Source organism: Fimicolochytrium jonesii, assembly GCF_025526975.1.
Source record: "Fimicolochytrium jonesii strain JEL569 chromosome Unknown EV422scaffold_15, whole genome shotgun sequence".
Taxonomy (NCBI): domain Eukaryota; kingdom Fungi; phylum Chytridiomycota; class Chytridiomycetes; order Spizellomycetales; family Powellomycetaceae; genus Fimicolochytrium; species Fimicolochytrium jonesii.
This window is the reverse complement of record NW_026515682.1, coordinates 34,827-53,498: the sequence shown is the minus strand read 5'-3', so window position 1 is coordinate 53,498 and position 18,672 is coordinate 34,827. Positions and strand designations below refer to the sequence as shown.

The 18,672-nt window shown below is 52.0% G+C and overlaps 7 protein-coding genes across 7 annotated transcripts; 4 read left to right on the top strand and 3 right to left on the bottom strand.

Moving 5' to 3' along the window:
- The first annotated feature begins 301 nt into the window (after window positions 1–301).
- Window positions 302–3,754, top strand: EV422DRAFT_532397 (oligomeric Golgi complex subunit 6). The gene is made up of 14 exons (XM_053070536.1): window positions 302–732; window positions 822–980; window positions 1,044–1,174; window positions 1,243–1,434; window positions 1,491–1,655; window positions 1,718–1,935; window positions 2,007–2,146; window positions 2,216–2,352; window positions 2,420–2,495; window positions 2,558–2,614; window positions 2,685–2,864; window positions 2,935–3,027; window positions 3,100–3,351; window positions 3,422–3,754. The coding sequence occupies exons 1-14, from the start codon at window positions 646–648 to the stop codon at window positions 3,503–3,505; spliced, it is 1,971 nt and encodes a 656-aa protein (XP_052924645.1). The 5' UTR covers window positions 302–645; the 3' UTR covers window positions 3,506–3,754.
- Window positions 3,616–7,432, bottom strand: EV422DRAFT_87018 (V-type ATPase, V0 complex, 116kDa subunit family). Its single transcript, XM_053074466.1, has 15 exons — window positions 7,290–7,432; window positions 7,122–7,196; window positions 6,978–7,056; window positions 6,672–6,907; window positions 6,462–6,604; window positions 6,099–6,402; window positions 5,821–6,033; window positions 5,466–5,753; window positions 5,203–5,400; window positions 5,054–5,134; window positions 4,732–4,980; window positions 4,401–4,664; window positions 4,220–4,340; window positions 3,981–4,152; window positions 3,616–3,897 (listed from the first exon to the last, which is right to left on the bottom strand). The coding sequence occupies exons 1-15, from the start codon at window positions 7,338–7,340 to the stop codon at window positions 3,807–3,809; spliced, it is 2,565 nt and encodes an 854-aa protein (XP_052924644.1). The 5' UTR covers window positions 7,341–7,432; the 3' UTR covers window positions 3,616–3,806.
- A 93-nt stretch (window positions 7,433–7,525) lies between these two features.
- EV422DRAFT_87080 (GTP-cyclohydrolase I, catalyzes the first step in the folic acid biosynthetic pathway) lies at window positions 7,526–8,943 on the top strand. The gene is made up of 4 exons (XM_053074468.1): window positions 7,526–8,219; window positions 8,286–8,458; window positions 8,517–8,628; window positions 8,692–8,943. The coding sequence occupies exons 1-4, from the start codon at window positions 7,755–7,757 to the stop codon at window positions 8,713–8,715; spliced, it is 774 nt and encodes a 257-aa protein (XP_052924643.1). The 5' UTR covers window positions 7,526–7,754; the 3' UTR covers window positions 8,716–8,943.
- Window positions 8,709–10,723, bottom strand: EV422DRAFT_87057 (cytochrome P450). Its single transcript, XM_053074467.1, has 3 exons — window positions 10,058–10,723; window positions 9,199–9,968; window positions 8,709–9,131 (listed from the first exon to the last, which is right to left on the bottom strand). The coding sequence occupies exons 1-3, from the start codon at window positions 10,623–10,625 to the stop codon at window positions 8,928–8,930; spliced, it is 1,542 nt and encodes a 513-aa protein (XP_052924642.1). The 5' UTR covers window positions 10,626–10,723; the 3' UTR covers window positions 8,709–8,927.
- Window positions 10,724–12,360: 1,637 nt separating this feature from the next.
- On the top strand, window positions 12,361–14,442 carry EV422DRAFT_86983 (Alpha/Beta hydrolase protein). Its single transcript, XM_053074465.1, has 4 exons — window positions 12,361–12,996; window positions 13,094–13,506; window positions 13,582–14,185; window positions 14,269–14,442. The coding sequence occupies exons 1-4, from the start codon at window positions 12,581–12,583 to the stop codon at window positions 14,312–14,314; spliced, it is 1,479 nt and encodes a 492-aa protein (XP_052924641.1). The 5' UTR covers window positions 12,361–12,580; the 3' UTR covers window positions 14,315–14,442.
- Window positions 14,443–15,503: 1,061 nt separating this feature from the next.
- On the top strand, window positions 15,504–17,503 carry EV422DRAFT_532389 (uncharacterized protein). Its single transcript, XM_053070535.1, has one exon. The coding sequence runs from the start codon at window positions 15,697–15,699 to the stop codon at window positions 17,362–17,364; it is 1,668 nt and encodes a 555-aa protein (XP_052924640.1). The 5' UTR covers window positions 15,504–15,696; the 3' UTR covers window positions 17,365–17,503.
- Window positions 17,504–18,565, bottom strand: EV422DRAFT_532387 (Tim17/Tim22/Tim23/Pmp24 family-domain-containing protein). The gene has a single exon (XM_053070534.1). It carries the CDS (start codon window positions 18,349–18,351, stop codon window positions 17,677–17,679), a length of 675 nt encoding a protein of 224 aa, XP_052924639.1. The 5' UTR covers window positions 18,352–18,565; the 3' UTR covers window positions 17,504–17,676.
- Window positions 18,566–18,672: the final 107 nt, after the last annotated feature.

Sequence of the window (18,672 nt, the reverse complement as noted above, 5' to 3'; positions counted from 1 at the left end):
CGGGATATCTGGGCTCTACAAAGTGCGAGTGTCGGAATCCTGCTTGACCAGTAGCTTCGGCAACTGTATATATATGTGGTTAAAGTTGCACAGTTCTAGACTATCTGGCTGCTAAACAGTTTATGTTGTCGGCTGGTTGCGATGATCTTGGCGAACGGGTGTTGGTTGAAATTGAAGAGTTGTAGAGAGTGATCGCTTTTGTCACGGCTGAAGCTGCTGCTGAGTCACAAAATGTGAGTGGACGACGCGCAGTCACCGTTCGGCCCAACCCGCTTGGCAGCTGCATCTTCCCACGGGAGAACGGGCTTCATTCCGAGGATGGAAACATGGATATTTTGCGCAGAGTTCTCATTTCGAGGGAGGGAGTTTCAAGGACGCAAAGGGTGGCGCCGGAGTCGTTGTGGAAACATTCGCTGGTGTCCTGCGTAGATTTCCGTGAAGAGAGCGCGACGACCACTTCGATCGTTCGCCCTCTTCGCTGGACACGTAAAAGTTCCCAGCCGTCAGTGATCTACGTACGATAGCGGTAGCATTCTTAGCTTCGCGCCAACGTCTAGCATACCCAGCAGAACAAGCTTCCGTAGCGTCCACTTCAACGTCAATAGCGCACATTCAGGGGCCCGCGTAAGGCTTAAACTCCACAAGATGGCCACTACAGAGTCGCCTGCGATGCAGGCGAAGCTCACGAAGAGCAACCCTCTGTCAAGGAAGTTAAACAAAACACTGGACATTGTCTGTATCGCTACGGCTTGTGTTGCTTAGTTTCTGTTTTTGGAATACTTCGCTTACTGTTTTTGCCATGCAATGTGTTCAATGCAAAGTCTTTAGAAGACCCGCAAACCCAGGAGGCTTTGGCGGCCTTGTCCGAGTACTACACGGAGAACACATTGGCGGCGAGAAGATCGCTGCGTGGCGATATAGAACGGAGAGTGATGGCGAACAATACGAGATTCCTCTCGGCCTTTGCGGTTGTGGCGAACGTAAGATCCGGCGTGTTTGAAAGCAAGGTGAACAGAGAGACCTCATCAAGCTCTGATCCACAGCGAGTCCAAACGATGGAAAAGGAGATGGAGCAAATGTCCTTTTGCTGCCAGGACATGGAGGACAAACTCCGGCAAGCAACGAATGAGACATCACATCTGATCAAACAGACACAGGAGCTCAAAGATCAAAGGTCTTGTTGCTTGTGCCCTCCTTACGGTTGCGGAGGTAATGCGATGCTCACACTTCATTCCTCAACAGTCAGCGGTGTCATGTCCGGAAGGCCATCATTGATGTCTTTCTGGCCCGATTTACGCTTCCAGACGCAGAGATTGCCATCCTGACATCGCCCAGTCACGTAGTCGGAGTCGAGTTTTTCGACGCATTGAAACGGCTGGAGAGAATAAGCGATGATTGCAAAGCTCTGCTCGTAACGGAACATCAGGAGGCAGGGTAGGGGACTTTATCAGGAATTGAACCTGCGAAGATGAGATTCTAATCTGGAGAAGGTTCGAGATCATGGAGAAGATGTCGTCCTATCAAGAGACAGCCTTCGAGAAACTGTTTCGGTGGGCGCAAAATGAGTGCCGCTCGTTGAACAGCGATGCCCCAGAAGTTACGGCGTCATTGAAGAACGCGATGCGCGCCCTGAAAGAGCGACCCGTACTGTTCCAGTAAGTCAGTTCGATCCTGTGCTGTCAATAATGCGATGTACCAATATCTAAAACCCCCGAAGAACGTGCATAGACGAGGTCTCCAACATTCGATGTTCTGCTATGGTGCGCTCATTTCTAGACGCATTGACGCGGGGTGGGCCAGGCGGTTTTCCAAGACCTATAGAGATGCACGCTGGAGACCCGTTACGATACGTTGGAGACATGCTAGCGTGGCTTCATCAAGCAGCGACGGAAGAGCGTGAGATTCTGGAGGCCATCTTTGACGTAAAGGCAATAGGTGTGATTCCACTCTGGTCTCGCAGGGCGGATTTTGCAATATTGACATGTGGCGTTTTTGATCGGCGGCAGCACGGAGAAAGTCGCAGTCACGGACGGACTCTGTCGAGGAATCTCCTCTGGACGCGTTAGGCGGACTGCACGTTGCTGACCGCGAGGCATTACGGCAAGTCTTGGATAGGAATATGGAAGGCACATGCCGACCGTTAAAGGTTGGATCACGTCTCCTTGAACGATGTGCGCACTGCATCATCCTGGCGTCTCATCCACCATATATGCAGGTTCGCATCGAACAGCTTCTCGCCTCGCAAGAGGATCCCATTACGGTTTACCGTATTGCGAACCTTGTACAGTTCTACGAAGGAACTCTCATTGGCGTGTTGAGCGAGCAATCGCAACTTTGTCTGACCATCGCAGAGTGAGTGATCAATCCTGCTTTCTCGAGCTGCTGTGACAGATCGCTCATAAGATTTGATGGGTTTCAGGATCCGGGAGAGTGGGTACAAGACATTCTACGACACGTTAAATGCACATGTGTCCGAGTTGTTGCGCTCTGTTCAGGTCCGTGTCATTGTTCTGGCACTAGAAAACAAGCGATGGACTGAAAACGTTTTTCTTGTTAGACTCCGGGCATGGACCTATTACCACCACCAGGCATTCGGGAAACCGTTCTCCAGCTGGTTAGTCACATTTTCGTACGCCTCATCATCCTGCTTACTCACATCAGTTGGCTTCCTGTATGGCCTTTAGCGAGAGATCATGGCAATCTACGACGAATCTCTCGTGTTATCTGATAGACGCGAGGAAGATTTCGCAAAGATCCTCGCAGCGTTGCTGGATCCGCTAACGCAAATGTGCGTCCTGGGAGCTGCCAGCCTGCCCACGATCGAAAATGCGGTGTACATCGTCAATTGCCTCCTTCACACTCAGGTGAAAAAGCCGCGTGGCAGTGCCGTGAGTGGGGCAACAGCACGTGTCTCACCACCACCATTTCTCATAGTCCGCCTTGAAGCTGTACCCTTTCACGACGAAACAAGTCGATGCCATAGGGCAACAGATCAAGGCTCAGTCCGACGTTTTGGTAGTTGAGGAGGTAAGGAAACGCCCGCTCTCGGGGTCCACGCGACAGGAATGCCAAAGCTGACGATACGATACTCCCCCGCAGTACGCAAACATAATCAAACAATCCGGTCTCCTCCCCCTGACCATCCCAAACACCACCCCTCAAGCCGACCAGATCCAGGAATCCCTCTCACAATTCGACAAATTCCTATACAACGCGTCGTTGGAAGTCTCGTCATCGCTGTCGAGCCTTGCAAGTCGGAAATTGGCTTCCGAGGTTACTCATCGCGCTTTCAGGATGTTTGTGGATGCGTACAGGGATGTCTTCCGGAATGTGGAGCCGCTGGTCGCAGACGTGAGTTGTGCTCCGGTCGTTTCCCTTTGACGAAAGTGTTCTCACTTATAAGATTTTCTTGCACCTCTAGCTGAGCCCGCCATTGGCCGCGCCGTTGAGAACGGTGGATGAGGTGGAGATGCTACTGTCTTTGGAGCACGAAGATACCTCTTGAGTCAAGACACAGACGCCGAGGGCTACTAAAGCTAGGACAGTTGCGAAAGGATGTCTGGGCTTGCTCCGAGATGGACAAGACCCATGCGTAGCATAGCAGATATCCGTTGGCAGACGGATCAGGGGCTGAACCATGAGAGGAGGCACTTTCCAGCAGCTCATGCCCCAATGCACATGCACTTCTTACAGCAGGGATACCCATTTCGCACAAAGTTCAGAGCTTCAAATGAAACGATGGTGACAACGGTGTACATCCGTACATTCATCGAAAACAAAAGCTCGCAATAATCTGAAACTCAAGTTTATTCCTCCGTGTCCTCGAGAATGGTCTTGAAGGCGAAAGGCATGAACTTCTTGCCCGTTCCCGCATAGAACTTGTTATTGAACTCGACCCTATTTTCGCGAAGGCGAAACAGTCCCCAGGATTAGAGCTTGCAAGGACTTGGAGAGCTCGACGCAGACAGGGAGACACTTACCAGTGCAAACGGAGGGCATGGAGGAAAGCTGACAGGCCCTCCATGATGATCAAGATTGCAACCGTGAGACTGAACCAGAACGCAAACCCGATGAACAAGGCGATGGGAAGCATGCCGCCTTTCATTTTAAACGCATTTCCGAGAATCATGGTCCATAGCACTTCGGACAATTCTGCGATATAAAAAGGGAAACGTCAAGTCCGGCGCAACTAGAAAGTTATCTAAAGAACGTTACTTACGGGCGTGAGCGAGAGATAGAGCCCACAAACGGAGGTATGAGGCAGTGTTGGAAATCGCTCCCAAGCAGAATTCGATGGTGTGAATGCCCTGGTGGATCATGACTTCGCTGAAGTCGAACTCCTATGAACGATCGGGTAAGCATCGCTTGCAATATACCAAAGCGAACGGAAATTTATCTACCTCCCCATGGCCATGTCCGTGGCCCTCCGCAGACATCTCGGTATGTCCAGAGCTGCTGCCGCTGTTGTCTTCAGACGGCCGTGTGTCGCCGGGTCCGGCGGCAAAACCCGCCGCATTTGGGTCGGCTCCATGGTCTTCAAGAAGGCCGGCGTAGCCTAGGCCGCCACGTTTCTCGTGCTCTTTCTTCAAGTAGTAAGGCTTTCCAAACAGCATCACCGGGACGCACACGAACGCAACGAGTAGCAGGAAGCTTTGAAGACCAGCCTAATAGGGAGAGGGTGCGTCAGCACTGGTAAACCTCTTGATTGAGCCTGAGGATCGTTCGCCTGACCTGCCCATTGAATAGCTTATCTCGTTCGCTGACACTACCAGGCGAGAGGAACATGTAGATCAGGGTGTTCAGCAGCCCAGGCGCGTCGCCTCCAGGCCAGACAGTGGCCCATTTGTAGATGATGAGGATGACGAGATACCCGAAGATGCTGAGCAAGAATGTGAGCTGAGGGATGAACTCAAGGTAGATGCTGGACCGGTTGTTGAAGTGGACGTAGTTGCAAACGTTGAGGCAGATGGCGGTTGACATCTGTGTTGTTTCGATAGGTGAGCTGAGCTCGAGACATAGATGATGGAGACTTGAACTAGATCGCACAACTCACATGTAACACACCAAAAATAATCGCCATCTTCATTTTGTAGGAGTTGGTGAAGAGGAGAGAGTTCTCCGAACCGTGCCAAGCCTGTGGTGTCGGAAGAACACATTCAATGGATGTCCAGTGAGGGCAATGCACAAGAGACGAGATCTTACAGGGTCAACACCAATCGGGTAGGTCCATCTTTTGACTCCATGCCACTTTCCGGTATGCACATTGTGTTCGAACTCCCAGCCAGAGCTGAACAAAGTCATGGCCTTCGAAAAGATATCGTTGTAAATCAACCCCGTGTAGATCGAGAAGATTCCCATGAGCAGAATCATGTAACGGCCTCCAAAGAACATAGCCCAAATCTTTTCCCGATGTACGTTAGTACCCGGAACGGAAAGCGGGGAGCGTAAAACGATTGGGAACTTACTTCTCCCCATTTCTTCTTCTCAAGTTCACGCTCCTTCGCTACCATCCAGGCTGCGAAGGCGGTGACGAGGATTCCGTGTCCGAAATCACCGAACATGACGGCGAACAAGAAGGGGAACGTCGTCACAGTGAATAGTCCAGGATTGACCTCGCGGTAGGCCGCCACTCCGTACGCGTCAATGATCTCCTGGAAAGCGTTTGTGAACTTGTTTGTTCGATGAAATGTCGGAGGATCCAGGCGAGTGCGAAGCTCGTCCAAAATAGGTGGAATGGTGGAGCCCGTGCGTTCCTGCAAAAGGAACATTGAGTGACCAGGTCCGCGTAAATAAAATCCCTAGAGATCGCTAAATCCATACCGTTACTCCTCGCAGAGCGTAGTGCACGGCATTGAGCGACAAGGTTGGGCACCAGCCCTCAGCGATCAAAGCCTTGCGGTTTTGGTCGTAGTTGAATTGATTCATGGTGTGGTAAATCGCCTTTTCCTTCTTCACCACTGTGGACCAAGACTCCAGGTTTTCAGCGACCTTTACCAGTTCGATTCTGCGCTGGTTCCGAGTGTTGTCCAACACCTAAGCAATAAAACTCAGTGAGCAGGTTTTCACCGTCAGAAGAAGCCCCCATGTGGATAGCATACATGCTTGAGATCCTCTAACCGTCCGAGAACTTCCTGAGCATCATCACGGCGCTTTTCAGAGCGTTCATCCACCGGATACACAGTGGCTCCCATACTCTCGCAAATCTTTTTGATCTTCGCAAGGAGCTGCTTGCCATGCGCGAAGATGATAAAAACGTTTTTCTGCACAATCTCGTCCGTAATAGGGTCCGTGATTGGCTCATCAATCTCCGCGTAGTTCATGTACAAGTTTCCACGGAGAGCTCGGAAAAGAATGCGCTCGAAGGTACCCATACGGCCACGAGAGATGACACCAGCGACGAAACTAGATTATGGCTGTCAGTTTCGCGTCGCGCATCGAAGATCAGTGGGAGTGCTACCCACCCCAGGTTTGCTGAGCGAAGAGCTCCCTCACCACGCTCCGCGGCTTCTCCGTCGTCAGCATTTTCCATCACTCCCGCTGGAGACAGCAGCTCTGTGTCCTCTCTATGAGCATTGCCGAGAATATCGTCGGTGCGCGATGTGGCCTAAATTTGTTCGTGACGTCAGTACTCGCATGTTCTATAATGTTGGCGGCAATATGTCTCGTTGTACCTCATCAAAGAACATGGCCGTCTCCCGCAAAACATGACGGAGCTCCGTCAATTCAAGGTATCGCTTGTTGAGAGTCTCGAGAGATGTGTTCATTTGCTGTACACGGCCCTCGTGCTCGTTCAAACGCTCCTCCAACTCGTCGATTTCTTGTTGTGTCCTAGATCGACCATAGTACATGCTGCTGTCGAGGGGTCGAGAGATGACCTCTGCTTTGCGTATTTGCCCTTCAAGGAAGCCTAGATTGCACCATCGGTAAACGCCATGTCCCACAAGTACCATCGAGTTGCTCCTGAATTGTGTACTTACGTAACTTCCGCTCCATCTCATCCAAACGTCGAATTTCATTGACAAACGCTCTTTGGAAAGCATTGACATTTGGGTTCAACTGCAGGAGAATATGTCGCGTTAGTGTGGGAAAACCTCTGGAATTGCAAACGGTTTGGAGCTTACATCGCGGAATTGAATCTGGCCAAGTTCACCAAGCTCAGAGACCGTCGGTTGCGCAATTTCCAGAGGGATGTACAGCTGTTGACGTTACAGTAGCCACCGCAGTTAGAAAATCGGACGCCACACCGCCTAAACACAACTTGTTTAGCTGCTCTGTTCAAGATGGCGCACCTTGATGAGCGACATCTCCTCGGAGCGGAAAAGATTCCCCGCGCCGGACATTATTGCGCTTTGTCCTTAGAGTTGGGCGGGGGAAGTTGCAGATGGGCAAAGGAGTATGAAAAGACCCAGAAACAGAGTATGTATTATCGTCGTCTGCCGTCTTTCTAGCTTACAGTCCGCTTGTGCAGTGGGTGGGAAACAGCAAACCTTGAAGACCGGATTTCACTTCTTTGACGCTTGTCATCATGGGGGCGCGCCCCTGCAAGAGTCCAAAGCAGAGTCCAAAGACTCCAAAGCAACCCCAAAAAGTCCACGAAGTCCTCCAAGTCAATCCAAAGTTGCTGGTGCAAGTCTCGATTTCTGGTGAAGCACGAAACTCGGACCAGAGTTTGCCGTATATATATATTATATATAAAGGAAGGACACTCTCCATCTCTCCAACGGAAAGACTCTCCAAAGTCAAAAACTCACGAAATGGACGGCCCAGTCGCAGACTCGCAGCACGACAATCCAAGTCAAAATGGTTCGGACTCCCCAGTATTCTTAACTCGCTTTCGGGAACGTGAAGTTAGCCGGACCGCTTCCCCATATCGAGCAGCTGAGGCCATCGACCGCCAAGGATATGCGTGGCCCTCCAAAGGAACAAAGGAGCGCAAGGAAGAGTCGGAACAGGAGCGCGAGGCGCGGCTGGAGAAAATGGCCGGAGCAATAAAGACATTGCTGGAGTGTGTGGGGGAAGACCCGGAACGCGATGGGGTGGTCAAGACGCCTATGCGTTATGCCAAGGCGCTGATGTTCTTCACGCAAGGATATGAGGCGAATCTACGCGATATCATAAATGACGCTGTGTTCGAAGAAGACCACGATGAAATGGTCATTGTGAAGAATATCGATGTGTTTTCTCTATGTGAGCACCACATGGTGCCTTTTGTTGGGAAGGTGAGTTGGGAGCAAAGACATCGTTTTCCGCATCTACCACTCCGACCTGACGGGCTCGTCTTTCAGGTCAGCATAGGGTACCTACCAAACAAGCGGGTCCTAGGTCTGAGCAAACTGGCCCGAATCGCCGAGATGTTCAGCCGGCGTTTGCAAGTACAAGAGCGTTTGACGAAGCAAATAGCAATGTCGTTGATGGAGATCTTACGACCTGGTGGTGTCGCTGTGACAATGGAAGCATCGTACGTTCGATACGCGTGCTTCACTGATTAGTTCAGATGTTAACCTCTTTCCCATTAGACACATGTGCATGGTGATGCGCGGGGTTCAGAAGCCGGGAAGCAGCACAGTAACAAGTTGCATGCTTGGCGCTTTCAGAGACGATCCCAAAACTAGAGAAGAGTTCTTACGGGTGAGCCTTGTGTGCGTTCGCCGCCATTTACGAGCCTACTGCTAATGAGTTCTTGGTGTGCAGCTGATTCGATCGCAAGGATTATGAAAACACTGGCAGATGTCTTTGTTGTACATAGGTTAATACGGGGACAGACGTGGAAGGCAGCTGGCCCCTTCTAGTCACTCCGTCACATTGTTTCACTCATCGGCTCAGTTCAGAGTAGGTCTAGTTACTGAAAGTATTTATATGAACTGTGTACATATGAACGTGCGGGTCCCACAAAATGACAAAAAAACGTGGCACGAAACCGAGGACGTTCAAAGATCTCTCCTGCTGACGTGCACCCTGAGAGGGCCACTCATCGGCAAGGTCAGACTATTAGTGTAGGTCACTTTCTCCGGAAGCTGCACCTCAATCGAGAATCGCCGCAGGACTTGAATGATCACGTAGACGCCCTCTATGGTTGCCATCGTTTGTCCGAGACAGACTCGAGGACCAGCAAAGAAGACCGGGTATTGGAACTACAAGTATAAGGACACCGTCTGTTAACAACAGGACCCGTCACTTATGGAAGAACGTACTCCTTACCTGACTAGGAGTCTTGAATGCCTGAGTGTCGGGATCAATCCACCGCGTCGGCTTGAAGTCGGCAGCATCGCTCCCGTGGAGCTCCTCTAAGCGCCCCATCACCCAATTGCTGAACATGACCAAGGCGCCAGCCGGAACGACGGTCCCGTCAGGTAGGACGTCTTCCTTCACAGCGTACTTGCCATCCTTCGGCACCGATGGATAGAAACGCAATGTTTCGTAGAAGAGGGCCTTTCCGTACGTCCAGTCTTTGACTTCGTCGTAGGTGGTTTCGAAGTTCGGGTCGGCGAGCCGATCGGCGCCAAAGAACTTCTTCATCTCCGATACAGCTTCCGCTTCGATGTGCTTGTTTTTCGTGAGCAGGAGGAATGTCCATGACAGAGCCTGGGCCGTTGTGTCGCGTCCAGCAATTATGAAGTTCAAGACCATGTCCGCAAGCTCGTCGTCCGATAGGGCGTCACCGCCCTCGCGGGTAATCCTCAACAACAAAGCCAAGAGGTCGTTCCCTTGGCTGAGCTCGGGACTGTCCGATCCTCCATTACGGCGACGCGAGATGATGGACCGCGCAAATTCGTGTATCAAATCGAGATCTTTCGCATGCTGCTTTCCGCGGCCCGATAGGGCGTGGATCATGGCTGCGCCGGGTAGCCTAAATCGCTCATCGCAGAACGTCTGGGCTCGGTCAAATGCGGCGGCGAATGGGACAGGGAGAGGGGAATCGAGGGATCCGAGATTGATACCAAAGGCAAGCTTGACGAATGAATCAAGAGCTAACAGCAAAGAACATAACATGTGAGCTCCAGATGTAGATTCCTGCGAAGGAGTCAAGGTTCCACAATCGCGTTTCTCAAGTACTTACTGAATCTGAAGAAGGCATCTTGAAGGTCTATGGTTTGTCCGGTCTGTGCGGCGTTTTCCAAGAGAGCACCCAGCTTCACAGACTCGTCGGCAAACACGTTGGCAGTGAAGTCACGAAAATTCCGAACGCTGAAGATGTGTGAAGCCATTTTGCGCTGCTTCTTCCAAGGCTCTCCATCCACGACAAAGATGCCAGCACCTAAAAGATCCCCCATGTTGTGGCGGAATTCCTCGCCTTTCACGAAATTGTCGAAATTTGTTTTGAGGATGTGTTCCACGTTGCGAGGATCCCAGGTGAGGATCATAAGTGGCCGAAAAGGGATCGAAAATTGGACACATTTGACTGACTTGGGATCCTTCTTGATCTGTTCCAAGATCATATCGTGCATCGCCTCGTTCGACGCGGCCCAAGTGCGTAGGATCGCGATCAGGTTACCGATAATGGGGAAGAAGGAAGGGCCTAAAGGAAGCTGCGAGACAGGCTTTTGATTGCCGATGGCGCGATTGCGGTGCTCGTAGGCGCCCCAGAGAAAGCCCGCGGCCACAGTAGCGGGGAGAGCGAGGGCCATCGTTCGTGTAGGAAGGAGCTTGCTGGGACACTGTCGGATTGTCTAAACTTCGCGAATAGATTGGGCACGCGCGGCAGAAGCGTGGGGTCGGCGATGGCGAGCTCGAGGAGGCGGTGTACCAGTGAAAAACACTTCTGGTTCCAATCGGATGTGGACCGCCGTCGCTTTTATACGAAGCGCACGAACCATACTTGCCTCAGCGAGACGCCTCGCCTGAGGTTGGACCAAAAACCATTATTTGAGGGTCATCTCCGCGTGAAAAGGGCCGAGTTTTCTGGGCCGTCTCCGCCTCCGCGGCCAGGCCAAACCCCATAATCCCTGAATCCACATCCCATTCCCGGCGGCAGTTGACGAGGAATTGGGGTGGGAAATGTCAATCCGAGAGATGCGCACAAGGCGTGTCACCAAGCCACGTCACGCGTCCAGGCCGCAATTTCCCTCTCCCCGTCGGACTTGGGTTGAGTGCCGCTTAGGGTAAAACAGGAAATCGCACATGCCACTCAAAGAGTCAAAGGTTCCGCTCCTCAGCATATACGCACGAGAGCATTGACCCATATACATGATGAGGAGCAATCGACCACCGAGCTCCGTTTCGACCATAGGAAGGGCCCCACAATCCTAGGTGTATCGCTCGTGGAGGCTTGCAGGGACGACATCACAGGGAGGCGCTGTGATGATAAGCTTGAGGAAGACTTAACGGGCAAATGTTATATGGGGGCTCCATCCAACGGAGGCCGCGCAACTTGTTGCTGTTGTGCAAACCTTCCGGCGGCTTTGAAAACGAGGCTGGATTGACGTGCTTGCAATGCGAGGGGACGTGTCCATTGTCTGTGTGCTCCTAAAACTGAGAAAGCAAAGACGAGATGGTCGGCCAAGCGAGTGGAAGGAGGACCCTTCCAAATGTCCAAGTTTGGCAAGAAGCTCCTTCAACTTTGGGTATGTACAGTACAGATGGAAACGTACATACGTTTAAGTCTGTTATATGAAAAGGACGACTACATAACATAAACACTAAAAACCTGCGATGTTGTGAACAAGCACCTACGAAGTCTGGTCGCAGCTATGAGAAGGGAGGAAATGGGAAACGATGGGTGGGAGATGAGTCAGATGACGGAGTTAGCCGTCCTCAACTAGTCCTAAAGGCTCGCATGCCGTCGATATTCGATCTCGGAAGGAACGTAAGGAGGACGGAGGTCAACATGTGCGGGAAGTTGGACTGGTGGAAACTCACCTCCTCTCTGGGCCTGGCGGCCAATCTGTGAAAAACACCAAAAGAAACGCGGTGGGACATGGCCGGCGATGTAAGAGAGACGGAGTTTTTGTCCAGGAACGGCGTTTTGTCCAGTATACGTAGAGAGCGAAAGGGCAACAGAGGTGAGAGAACACATCAATGTGAAAACGAAAGTGCAGCATTTTCCCTTGGTTGTTAACGGAGAAAGGAGAAGAACGACTGACGAGGGTTCAGTTGGGTTTTCGTTCCAGAAAGGCATCCCACATGGCACCTGCCGCGTAATCGTCGAAAAAACAAATGAATGGAAAAGATGGGATCGGTTGGGCAAGCATCAATGTCAGAGCGCTGGATTCTTCTTGGTCCTTGCCGATGTTGGGGCGAGATTCCCAAGTGAGCGTGGGATTATACAGTATATAGCGGGGCGCGACCGAACGCGTGCTTACGCACGCTGATGCATCACGCGACGATCAACATTCGCGTAGCCAAGCTCAAGCCTGGTGTAACCTCCACGTTCGGTAGATTACCGATGGATTACAACTGATGAACTTTTGGAACCGGAAAATCCAATGGCTGGCCTCAAAGAGGTGGAGAACCTCCGCTCCGCTTCCTCAAAACGAGCTGCCCAACTCCCAACGACAACCGACCTTCAATCAAATCCACTGGAGAAGATATAAAAGCACGAGCACAGGCAACGGTCCGGCCGCCGAAAGGGAAAGTTTCCAAGATGTCGTTCGCGTCAGCTACGGCAGTCGCCGTCCTCCTCCTCCTACTCCAACTCGCCTGTATATACTGTGTTTACATTGCACATGTGCCCCCCGCCATTACCAATTGGAAAAGCAAATGGATATACTTTGGAGTGGCGCTCGTCTTCTCCGACTTATCGCTCACCATCCTCGCCATTAATGTCGTGTTGTTCGGAGTGGCAGCCGGTTGTCATGTATTTGATGACACCTCGAAAGCATTGGCGGTCATAACCGAGGTTGCCTTCGCCGCGAACGTCCTCGCGCTGCTGGGGAGCGCTGCGGTCGGTCTGGTGACCGCCAAGCGGGTAATCGACAAAGAGCTGCAAAAGATGCAGAACGAAGGGCATTCCGGCGCAAGCAAAATCAAGAGAGGGTCGTTGCTGTCGTACATCACCAGGTATGAAGCTGGCCTCTTTATGGCTAATTTATGTTTGAGACGATTCGGTCGCACACAGTCTTAAATCTGGTTTTCGCGTCCCTCTCCGACCCTCCAGCATCCGTTTCATCTTCGCCTCGCTTCTTCCATATTGGAGACCCCTGGGTCTCACCATGCACTCGAACATCACCTACTTGACTTCGGAAGAAATGTCCTCACTCGGCATAACTGATGCCACCGAGCAGTTCGTACAACTTGATGTCATCACTTCCAATAGCAACAAAAAGGCTCGTACATCACCTACCCATCCTCGGCCAGTTTTCATGTACATCCACGGCGGCGCGTGGTCTATGGGCGATAAACAAAAACTCGTGACCCCCATATGCTGGCATATGGCTCAACAAGGCTGGGTGGTGGTCAACATCAACTACAGGATGAATCCTCTTGTCAAGTATCCCGAGCATCTCATCGACTGCAAAAGGGCTTTGAGGTGGATTCGGTTGAACATTTCTAAATTCGGAGGCGACCCTGGTAAGTTTCGCGCCGCGTGATTTAATATGCTTGCACGATGTAGACATCTGATAATTTCATATTGCCGGTCTCCAGCATTCGTGGTAGTCAGCGGCGGATCTGCAGGAGGCCATCTTGCTAGCATGATGGCACTCACACCGAATGAACCAAGCTTCCAGCCCGGTTTCGAGTCCATCTCCACCGAATTGTCCGCTTGCGTACCGTACTATCCGGTAGTGGACGTTACCAACGCAAGTGGTTATCCACAAGGCGACTTCGGCCTCTGGTTTGCAACCTCAGTTTCGGGATTGGCGCGTTACGACGAAGCGTGGCTCAGAAAGAACGCCTGTCCCATCTCCCTCGTACCGGGACAAACCAAGCCCGGCGAGGTGGTGGACGGATCGAAAGCAAAGATTCCTCCCTTCCTCATCTTCCAAGGACACAATGATAACATCGTCCCGCATCCTACCGTCAGAGCTTTCGAAAAGAAGCTGCGGGCGGTCGAGACAACGGTGCCTCCACATGCTCACGACTCTTCCCTCTCGAGCACCGCGAGTCACAGAGCTGCCATATACATGGAGTTCCCGTACGCCCATCATGCTTTTGATGTGTTTATCAACCCTCGGACAAATCTTGTGAGCTGGACAGCTGGACAATATCTCAACGGGATATATGCAGAGTGGGAGTCTACCCAGAACAAGTAGGTAGAACCGTGTACTCTAGTAGCAATGGATGTTCGACGAGTTCTTTTTTGTATCTCTCATTCTAATAATACGTACCTAGTATTTCCATGAGCAAGTTGTTAGATTCCTGTGATAGATGGCGTTGAAATGCGTCAGAAATTCACATGTTGTCAAAATCCCGTCAATCGTGGACCCAGATCTCCCCCGTTCATGGTTTGGGGCGGTTCGGGACACGAGCCCGTGAGGGCAGAGACACGACATTAGCTTTGCACAAAGCAGGAGTTCCTCCTCATTTTCCATACCATTCGTCGGATACTCTACCTTAATAACGCGATTGCGGAAGAAAACGAGCAAGACCACGCATCTCCCACCCGGAAGCTTCTGTTGTGCTAGAACACAATCATGGTAGTATTCGTCTTTGAGGTGTCCCTGATTAGAGTTCTTCGAGAGGAACAACTTTGCCTGAATTTTCTCTGCCAATCAAGGGCCGACCTCCCACATTCGATGAGAAAGAGGACACCGCCATCTTGATGGGCTTATACGCCGGCGCGTCCGCTGATACAGTCGCAAAGTTTCTTAATGAGCATTTTCCAACCCAACGAACGGCGGCTTCCGTTTCTAGTCGCTATAACCGTCTCAAACACGCTGCTGCGAAGGTCGATGCTGTCAAGCCGGAGGCGGCTGACAATATTGCCAAGAACGGCGAGACCAAGAAGTCTCAAGCTAGGAAGGAACCTAAGCGTCCTAAGAAAGTACAAAAACAAGAGACGGTGCCTGTAGATGATGCGGAACATGAGAATGCGCTGAAGAATGAAGGTAGCCGCCTTGATTTGATCTCCAGCTTTTCCCAGCCACGAATGGCTCACGAACAGATCATTTCCCAGAACCAGACGACGATGACAGCGGCAACCAGAAGGCTTCGTAATATGCAGCAACAAACGAAGAAGCGTAAACACAAAGAAGAAGATACCTCCGCCGTTCATCAGGATTCGATGGAGTTTCTCGAGCAGCTCTTTGCGTGATGCCCTTCTCAAGGAAAAAAAGAATAAAGTTTCCCATGTCAATTAGTTATTCTCTTGCCGTCGTAACTCCATTTCCGAAGCTTGCCACGAATGATGTGGGAGAAAGGGGATCCAATGCGATGAATCTCTATATGTATAGTCTATCGATGTATATATGCATGCTGCGAACCACCATCAGAGCCTGATGTGCAGTGTAATTCTTTATTTCGTTAACAGCCTCCGAGTTACTCTCGGACTGCTCTCGGACCCGTTCGGACAAACGTGGTGACCGCGTGGCATCGAAATCGAATTCAACCCAACCTTGCAAGTTTTTTGACATTCGAATTTCGGGAACACTGGCATGCCACGCCGGCCTTACACCGTACACTGTACCGCAATTCAGCAGCTCAGAAGACTAAACTCTCCTATCCGGACGCCAGACCCCGGTTCAAGGTTGCGGTCTGTCATATTATCGTTCGCACAAGCCCAACTTGACCTCGTCTCACCTTGTGGTTTCATGGCTCGCCATGCCCGCTAACACCGACGCAACGGCCACCCGACGACGCTCCGCCCGGCTGACCAGTGGTTCAGCTGCTGCGGACAAGCCCGAAAACGCAGTCGGAGGAGTACGCGTGGCCGCGAACACTCCCCGAAAGAAAGCAGCGCGGTTGACGCCACAGAGTTCGCCAGAAGTGAAGCGGGCAGGGAAAGGAGGCGCGCGGTGGAAGAAAGAAGAAAGAGTAGGAGTAAAGGCGTCGTCGTCCCCGTTGCCGATGGAGCTTTCTGTGGAAAGGAATGCGCATGATGGTGGACCTGCATCACGAGCGGCCGAAAGATTGGAAATAATGTTAAACAAACCGGTGTCCGAAGCACAACCGTCGGACGACGATGACGACTTTAATGACGACGATACTGTTGCAGATATGCTGAAAGACCCACGTGCAATCTTTTTGGAATATCTATCGAGTGCGCCCGAGCCATTTGTTCCATCCCCGAGCAGAACGAGCGCTAAGAAGAAACGGTCCGGCGAGACAATAAAAGCGGATCAGCGGAGCAAACGGCAACGGTTAGATGCCACCGTAGCGAGAGATCCAGGATGGGATGTCGATGACGGAAGCGACGATAGCGACGAGTGCGGTGATAAGACACTGCAGATTCCAGGGGAGGCCGTGTTGGCCTTCTTCGCGGATGATCGTCGGTATTACCCTGCCCGAGTGGAGAGCTTCAACCCATCCACGGGAAAGTACAAACTCACGTTTGGGCTCGGGTACTCTCGCTCCCTGCCCAGACATAAGTTCCATACGCCGTTCGACCCCGAGTTCCACAAAGTGGAGGTCGGGGATGTGTCAAAGTCCCTCTCGGAAGATCGAGCCCCGTCCGCGGACTACGAGGATCCCGAGCTGCTTTCGGAGTTCACGGCTGTTTTGCCAGACATTCGAGAACTGGTGGACGGACCGATATCCGCCCATCGGAGATGCGAGCTGTTCTTTGACGGAGATATAAAAGCGCTGGAAATAGGGCTCAGGACAGGCCCGATGGACGTCGACCAGACTGAACTCATTGTGCGCACATGCAAGAAGGAGTTGTTTGGGTTGGTCGAACGGGAGTCTGAGGAAGGGGAGTCGAAGCTAAAAGACACCGAACAGCCAAAAACACGGCCACGCCGAAACCGCATAAAATCGAGCGCTGATGGAAATGAAGGCGACCCCGAGATATCCTCAACTCCACAGTCGGCGAAAGACCCTCTTTCGCAGGAATCACTCCGGTCACTGGATGCCTCTTCTGATACCACTGATACGCGGGAATCCTGCGCACTACCGTCGCCACCAGCTTCACATGAGGCTTCCGCAATTTCCCTTCTCGCCTCCGATGCCTCAAGAACCGACAAGTTTGTCCGACTAGTACTGATACCTGAAACAGCGATCAGGATTTTGATGCTCCGGAGTTCCAAAGATACAACAACACCGGCTTCTTTTCAGAAAGCGAGTCAACCACATACAATACCCGCTTCGCAGCGTTCCGGAGCGCGCGCACCATCGCAAGGCCCGCTCAGTTATACCGCGGCGGAAGAGCTGCTCTACCAGAGTGCCACTGTGAGAAAGATGGATTTCATAGAGAGGGTGATGAGTGCGCGGGAATGTGTCGTACTGGGAAGGGCGGTCCGAGACAACAATCGTGCCAAATTCCGGAAATGATTGATTCATCAAAGGCTGGCGCCTGTGGTTTTCTCGAATCCGCGGGTGCCAGTTGTCGCCAGTATAAACTTAGGCTTCTGGCACTCAAAAACAATTTTGGGAAGATGGCTCAGAACAATAGCTACTAGCAAAGCGAAGTTGTAAATAAATTGCAGTCTAGATCCCATATACATGATAGTTGGCAAAACTTAACCCCTACGTGACCTCTCCTTCCTATTTCCAATGACCGGCTACGATAACGTGTTTTGCTCCGACTATGCATCATGCCCCTCTTCCACCTCCTCCCATTCTTCACCTACGATCCCAATCCCATCATCCCGAGAACCCAAACAATCCTCTCCTTTGCGGTTGTGCCGGTTGTGATGGCTGTGCTCCCTGTTGTGGTTGCTGTTGGGCTTGTTGTGGTGCTTGCTGGTATGGATCGGCTAATGTGGATGCCGTGTCGTTCGCATTCGCATTCCAGTTTCCGTCTTTATTTGACTCGCCCCCCAAGACAGCCAACTGCTGCTGTGCCGTTTCGGGCTGGAAACCCGCTGGCAACTCCGGCAATGGGGGTGCCTGAGGCTTGTACGTATCCGAGTTCATCCGGTTGATCATGGCCCCAACACCTTCCATCGCCGCCAAGATGGCTCCTCCGAAGACAGCGCTGATCGCCATCACTTTCGGCCCGCTCCGAGCCGCCAAGATCGCGCCGGTGGCCGTTCCAGCCAGAATGGGATTCCAGGCGTCCTCCTTCCCACGGACGTGCGCAATCGTACAGTCCCCAGCGTTGAACAAGCCGGACCAGACGGCAAAGTTTCCACCAATGACGGGTGCACGGGCCTTGATACTCGCTAGGGAGCCCGTGAACCGTTCGCCGCGAGGAGAGTTGCGGTACCCTTTGAATCCGTGCCAGACGGAGCCACCAATGGCTCCCATGCAGAACCCGACACCGACGTCGTTGACTATGGAGTAAGGGCACGGGTCTCGGCTGTGGTCTACAGTCATTTTGGGTGAGGGCTTATTTGCTTTGTTGGGGTGATGGACGGTTTCGGAAACGTGGTCGCAATAATATGGACTTGCGGATCGAGCGGAGCTCAGGTGCGGCCACAGGCAGACTCGGTACTGAGATAGGTCGGAACGGCTTGTAAGAGCAGTCGGCGGCGGCGGCGAGATGGGTAGTAAGCTTGCTGCTGTTCTTTTTTCGGTGGAATGTATGACGGGCGGGAGCGAGCGACGGCGAATGAACTTTTGGGCATTCGGAACTTTGCCAGTTTATTGCAGCTCACGTGACCACGGTCATTAACCAAGGTTGTCTTCCACCAGACA

Excerpts from the sequence above, each read along its gene's own strand:
- EV422DRAFT_532389 (XM_053070535.1), top strand. The coding sequence starts at position 15,697 with ATGCCCGCTAACACCGACGCAACGGCCACCCGACGACGCTCCGCCCGG.
- EV422DRAFT_87057 (XM_053074467.1), bottom strand. The coding sequence starts at position 10,625 with ATGGCCCTCGCTCTCCCCGCTACTGTGGCCGCGGGCTTTCTCTGGGGC. Across the intron at positions 9,969-10,057 it reads AGATGCCTTCTTCAGATTCA|CTCTTGATTCATTCGTCAAG; the intron begins GTAAGTACTTGA and ends CTTTGCTGTTAG. Across the intron at positions 9,132-9,198 it reads CATTCAAGACTCCTAGTCAG|TTCCAATACCCGGTCTTCTT; the intron begins GTAAGGAGTACG and ends TTATACTTGTAG.
- EV422DRAFT_532387 (XM_053070534.1), bottom strand. The coding sequence starts at position 18,351 with ATGACTGTAGACCACAGCCGAGACCCGTGCCCTTACTCCATAGTCAAC.
- EV422DRAFT_86983 (XM_053074465.1), top strand. The coding sequence starts at position 12,581 with ATGTCGTTCGCGTCAGCTACGGCAGTCGCCGTCCTCCTCCTCCTACTC. Across the intron at positions 13,507-13,581 it reads TAAATTCGGAGGCGACCCTG|CATTCGTGGTAGTCAGCGGC; the intron begins GTAAGTTTCGCG and ends GCCGGTCTCCAG. Across the intron at positions 14,186-14,268 it reads TGGGAGTCTACCCAGAACAA|TATTTCCATGAGCAAGTTGT; the intron begins GTAGGTAGAACC and ends ATACGTACCTAG.
- EV422DRAFT_87018 (XM_053074466.1), bottom strand. The coding sequence starts at position 7,340 with ATGTCCGGCGCGGGGAATCTTTTCCGCTCCGAGGAGATGTCGCTCATC. Across the intron at positions 5,401-5,465 it reads AGAAGAAGAAATGGGGAGAA|ATTTGGGCTATGTTCTTTGG; the intron begins GTAAGTTCCCAA and ends CATCGGGAAAAG. Across the intron at positions 3,898-3,980 it reads CATGCCCTCCGTTTGCACTG|GGTCGAGTTCAATAACAAGT; the intron begins GTAAGTGTCTCC and ends TCGCGAAAATAG.
- EV422DRAFT_532397 (XM_053070536.1), top strand. The coding sequence starts at position 646 with ATGGCCACTACAGAGTCGCCTGCGATGCAGGCGAAGCTCACGAAGAGC. Across the intron at positions 2,496-2,557 it reads AGTTGTTGCGCTCTGTTCAG|ACTCCGGGCATGGACCTATT; the intron begins GTCCGTGTCATT and ends TTTTCTTGTTAG. Across the intron at positions 2,865-2,934 it reads ATTGCCTCCTTCACACTCAG|TCCGCCTTGAAGCTGTACCC; the intron begins GTGAAAAAGCCG and ends CATTTCTCATAG.
- EV422DRAFT_87080 (XM_053074468.1), top strand. The coding sequence starts at position 7,755 with ATGGACGGCCCAGTCGCAGACTCGCAGCACGACAATCCAAGTCAAAAT. Across the intron at positions 8,220-8,285 it reads TGGTGCCTTTTGTTGGGAAG|GTCAGCATAGGGTACCTACC; the intron begins GTGAGTTGGGAG and ends CTCGTCTTTCAG. Across the intron at positions 8,459-8,516 it reads GCTGTGACAATGGAAGCATC|ACACATGTGCATGGTGATGC; the intron begins GTACGTTCGATA and ends CTTTCCCATTAG.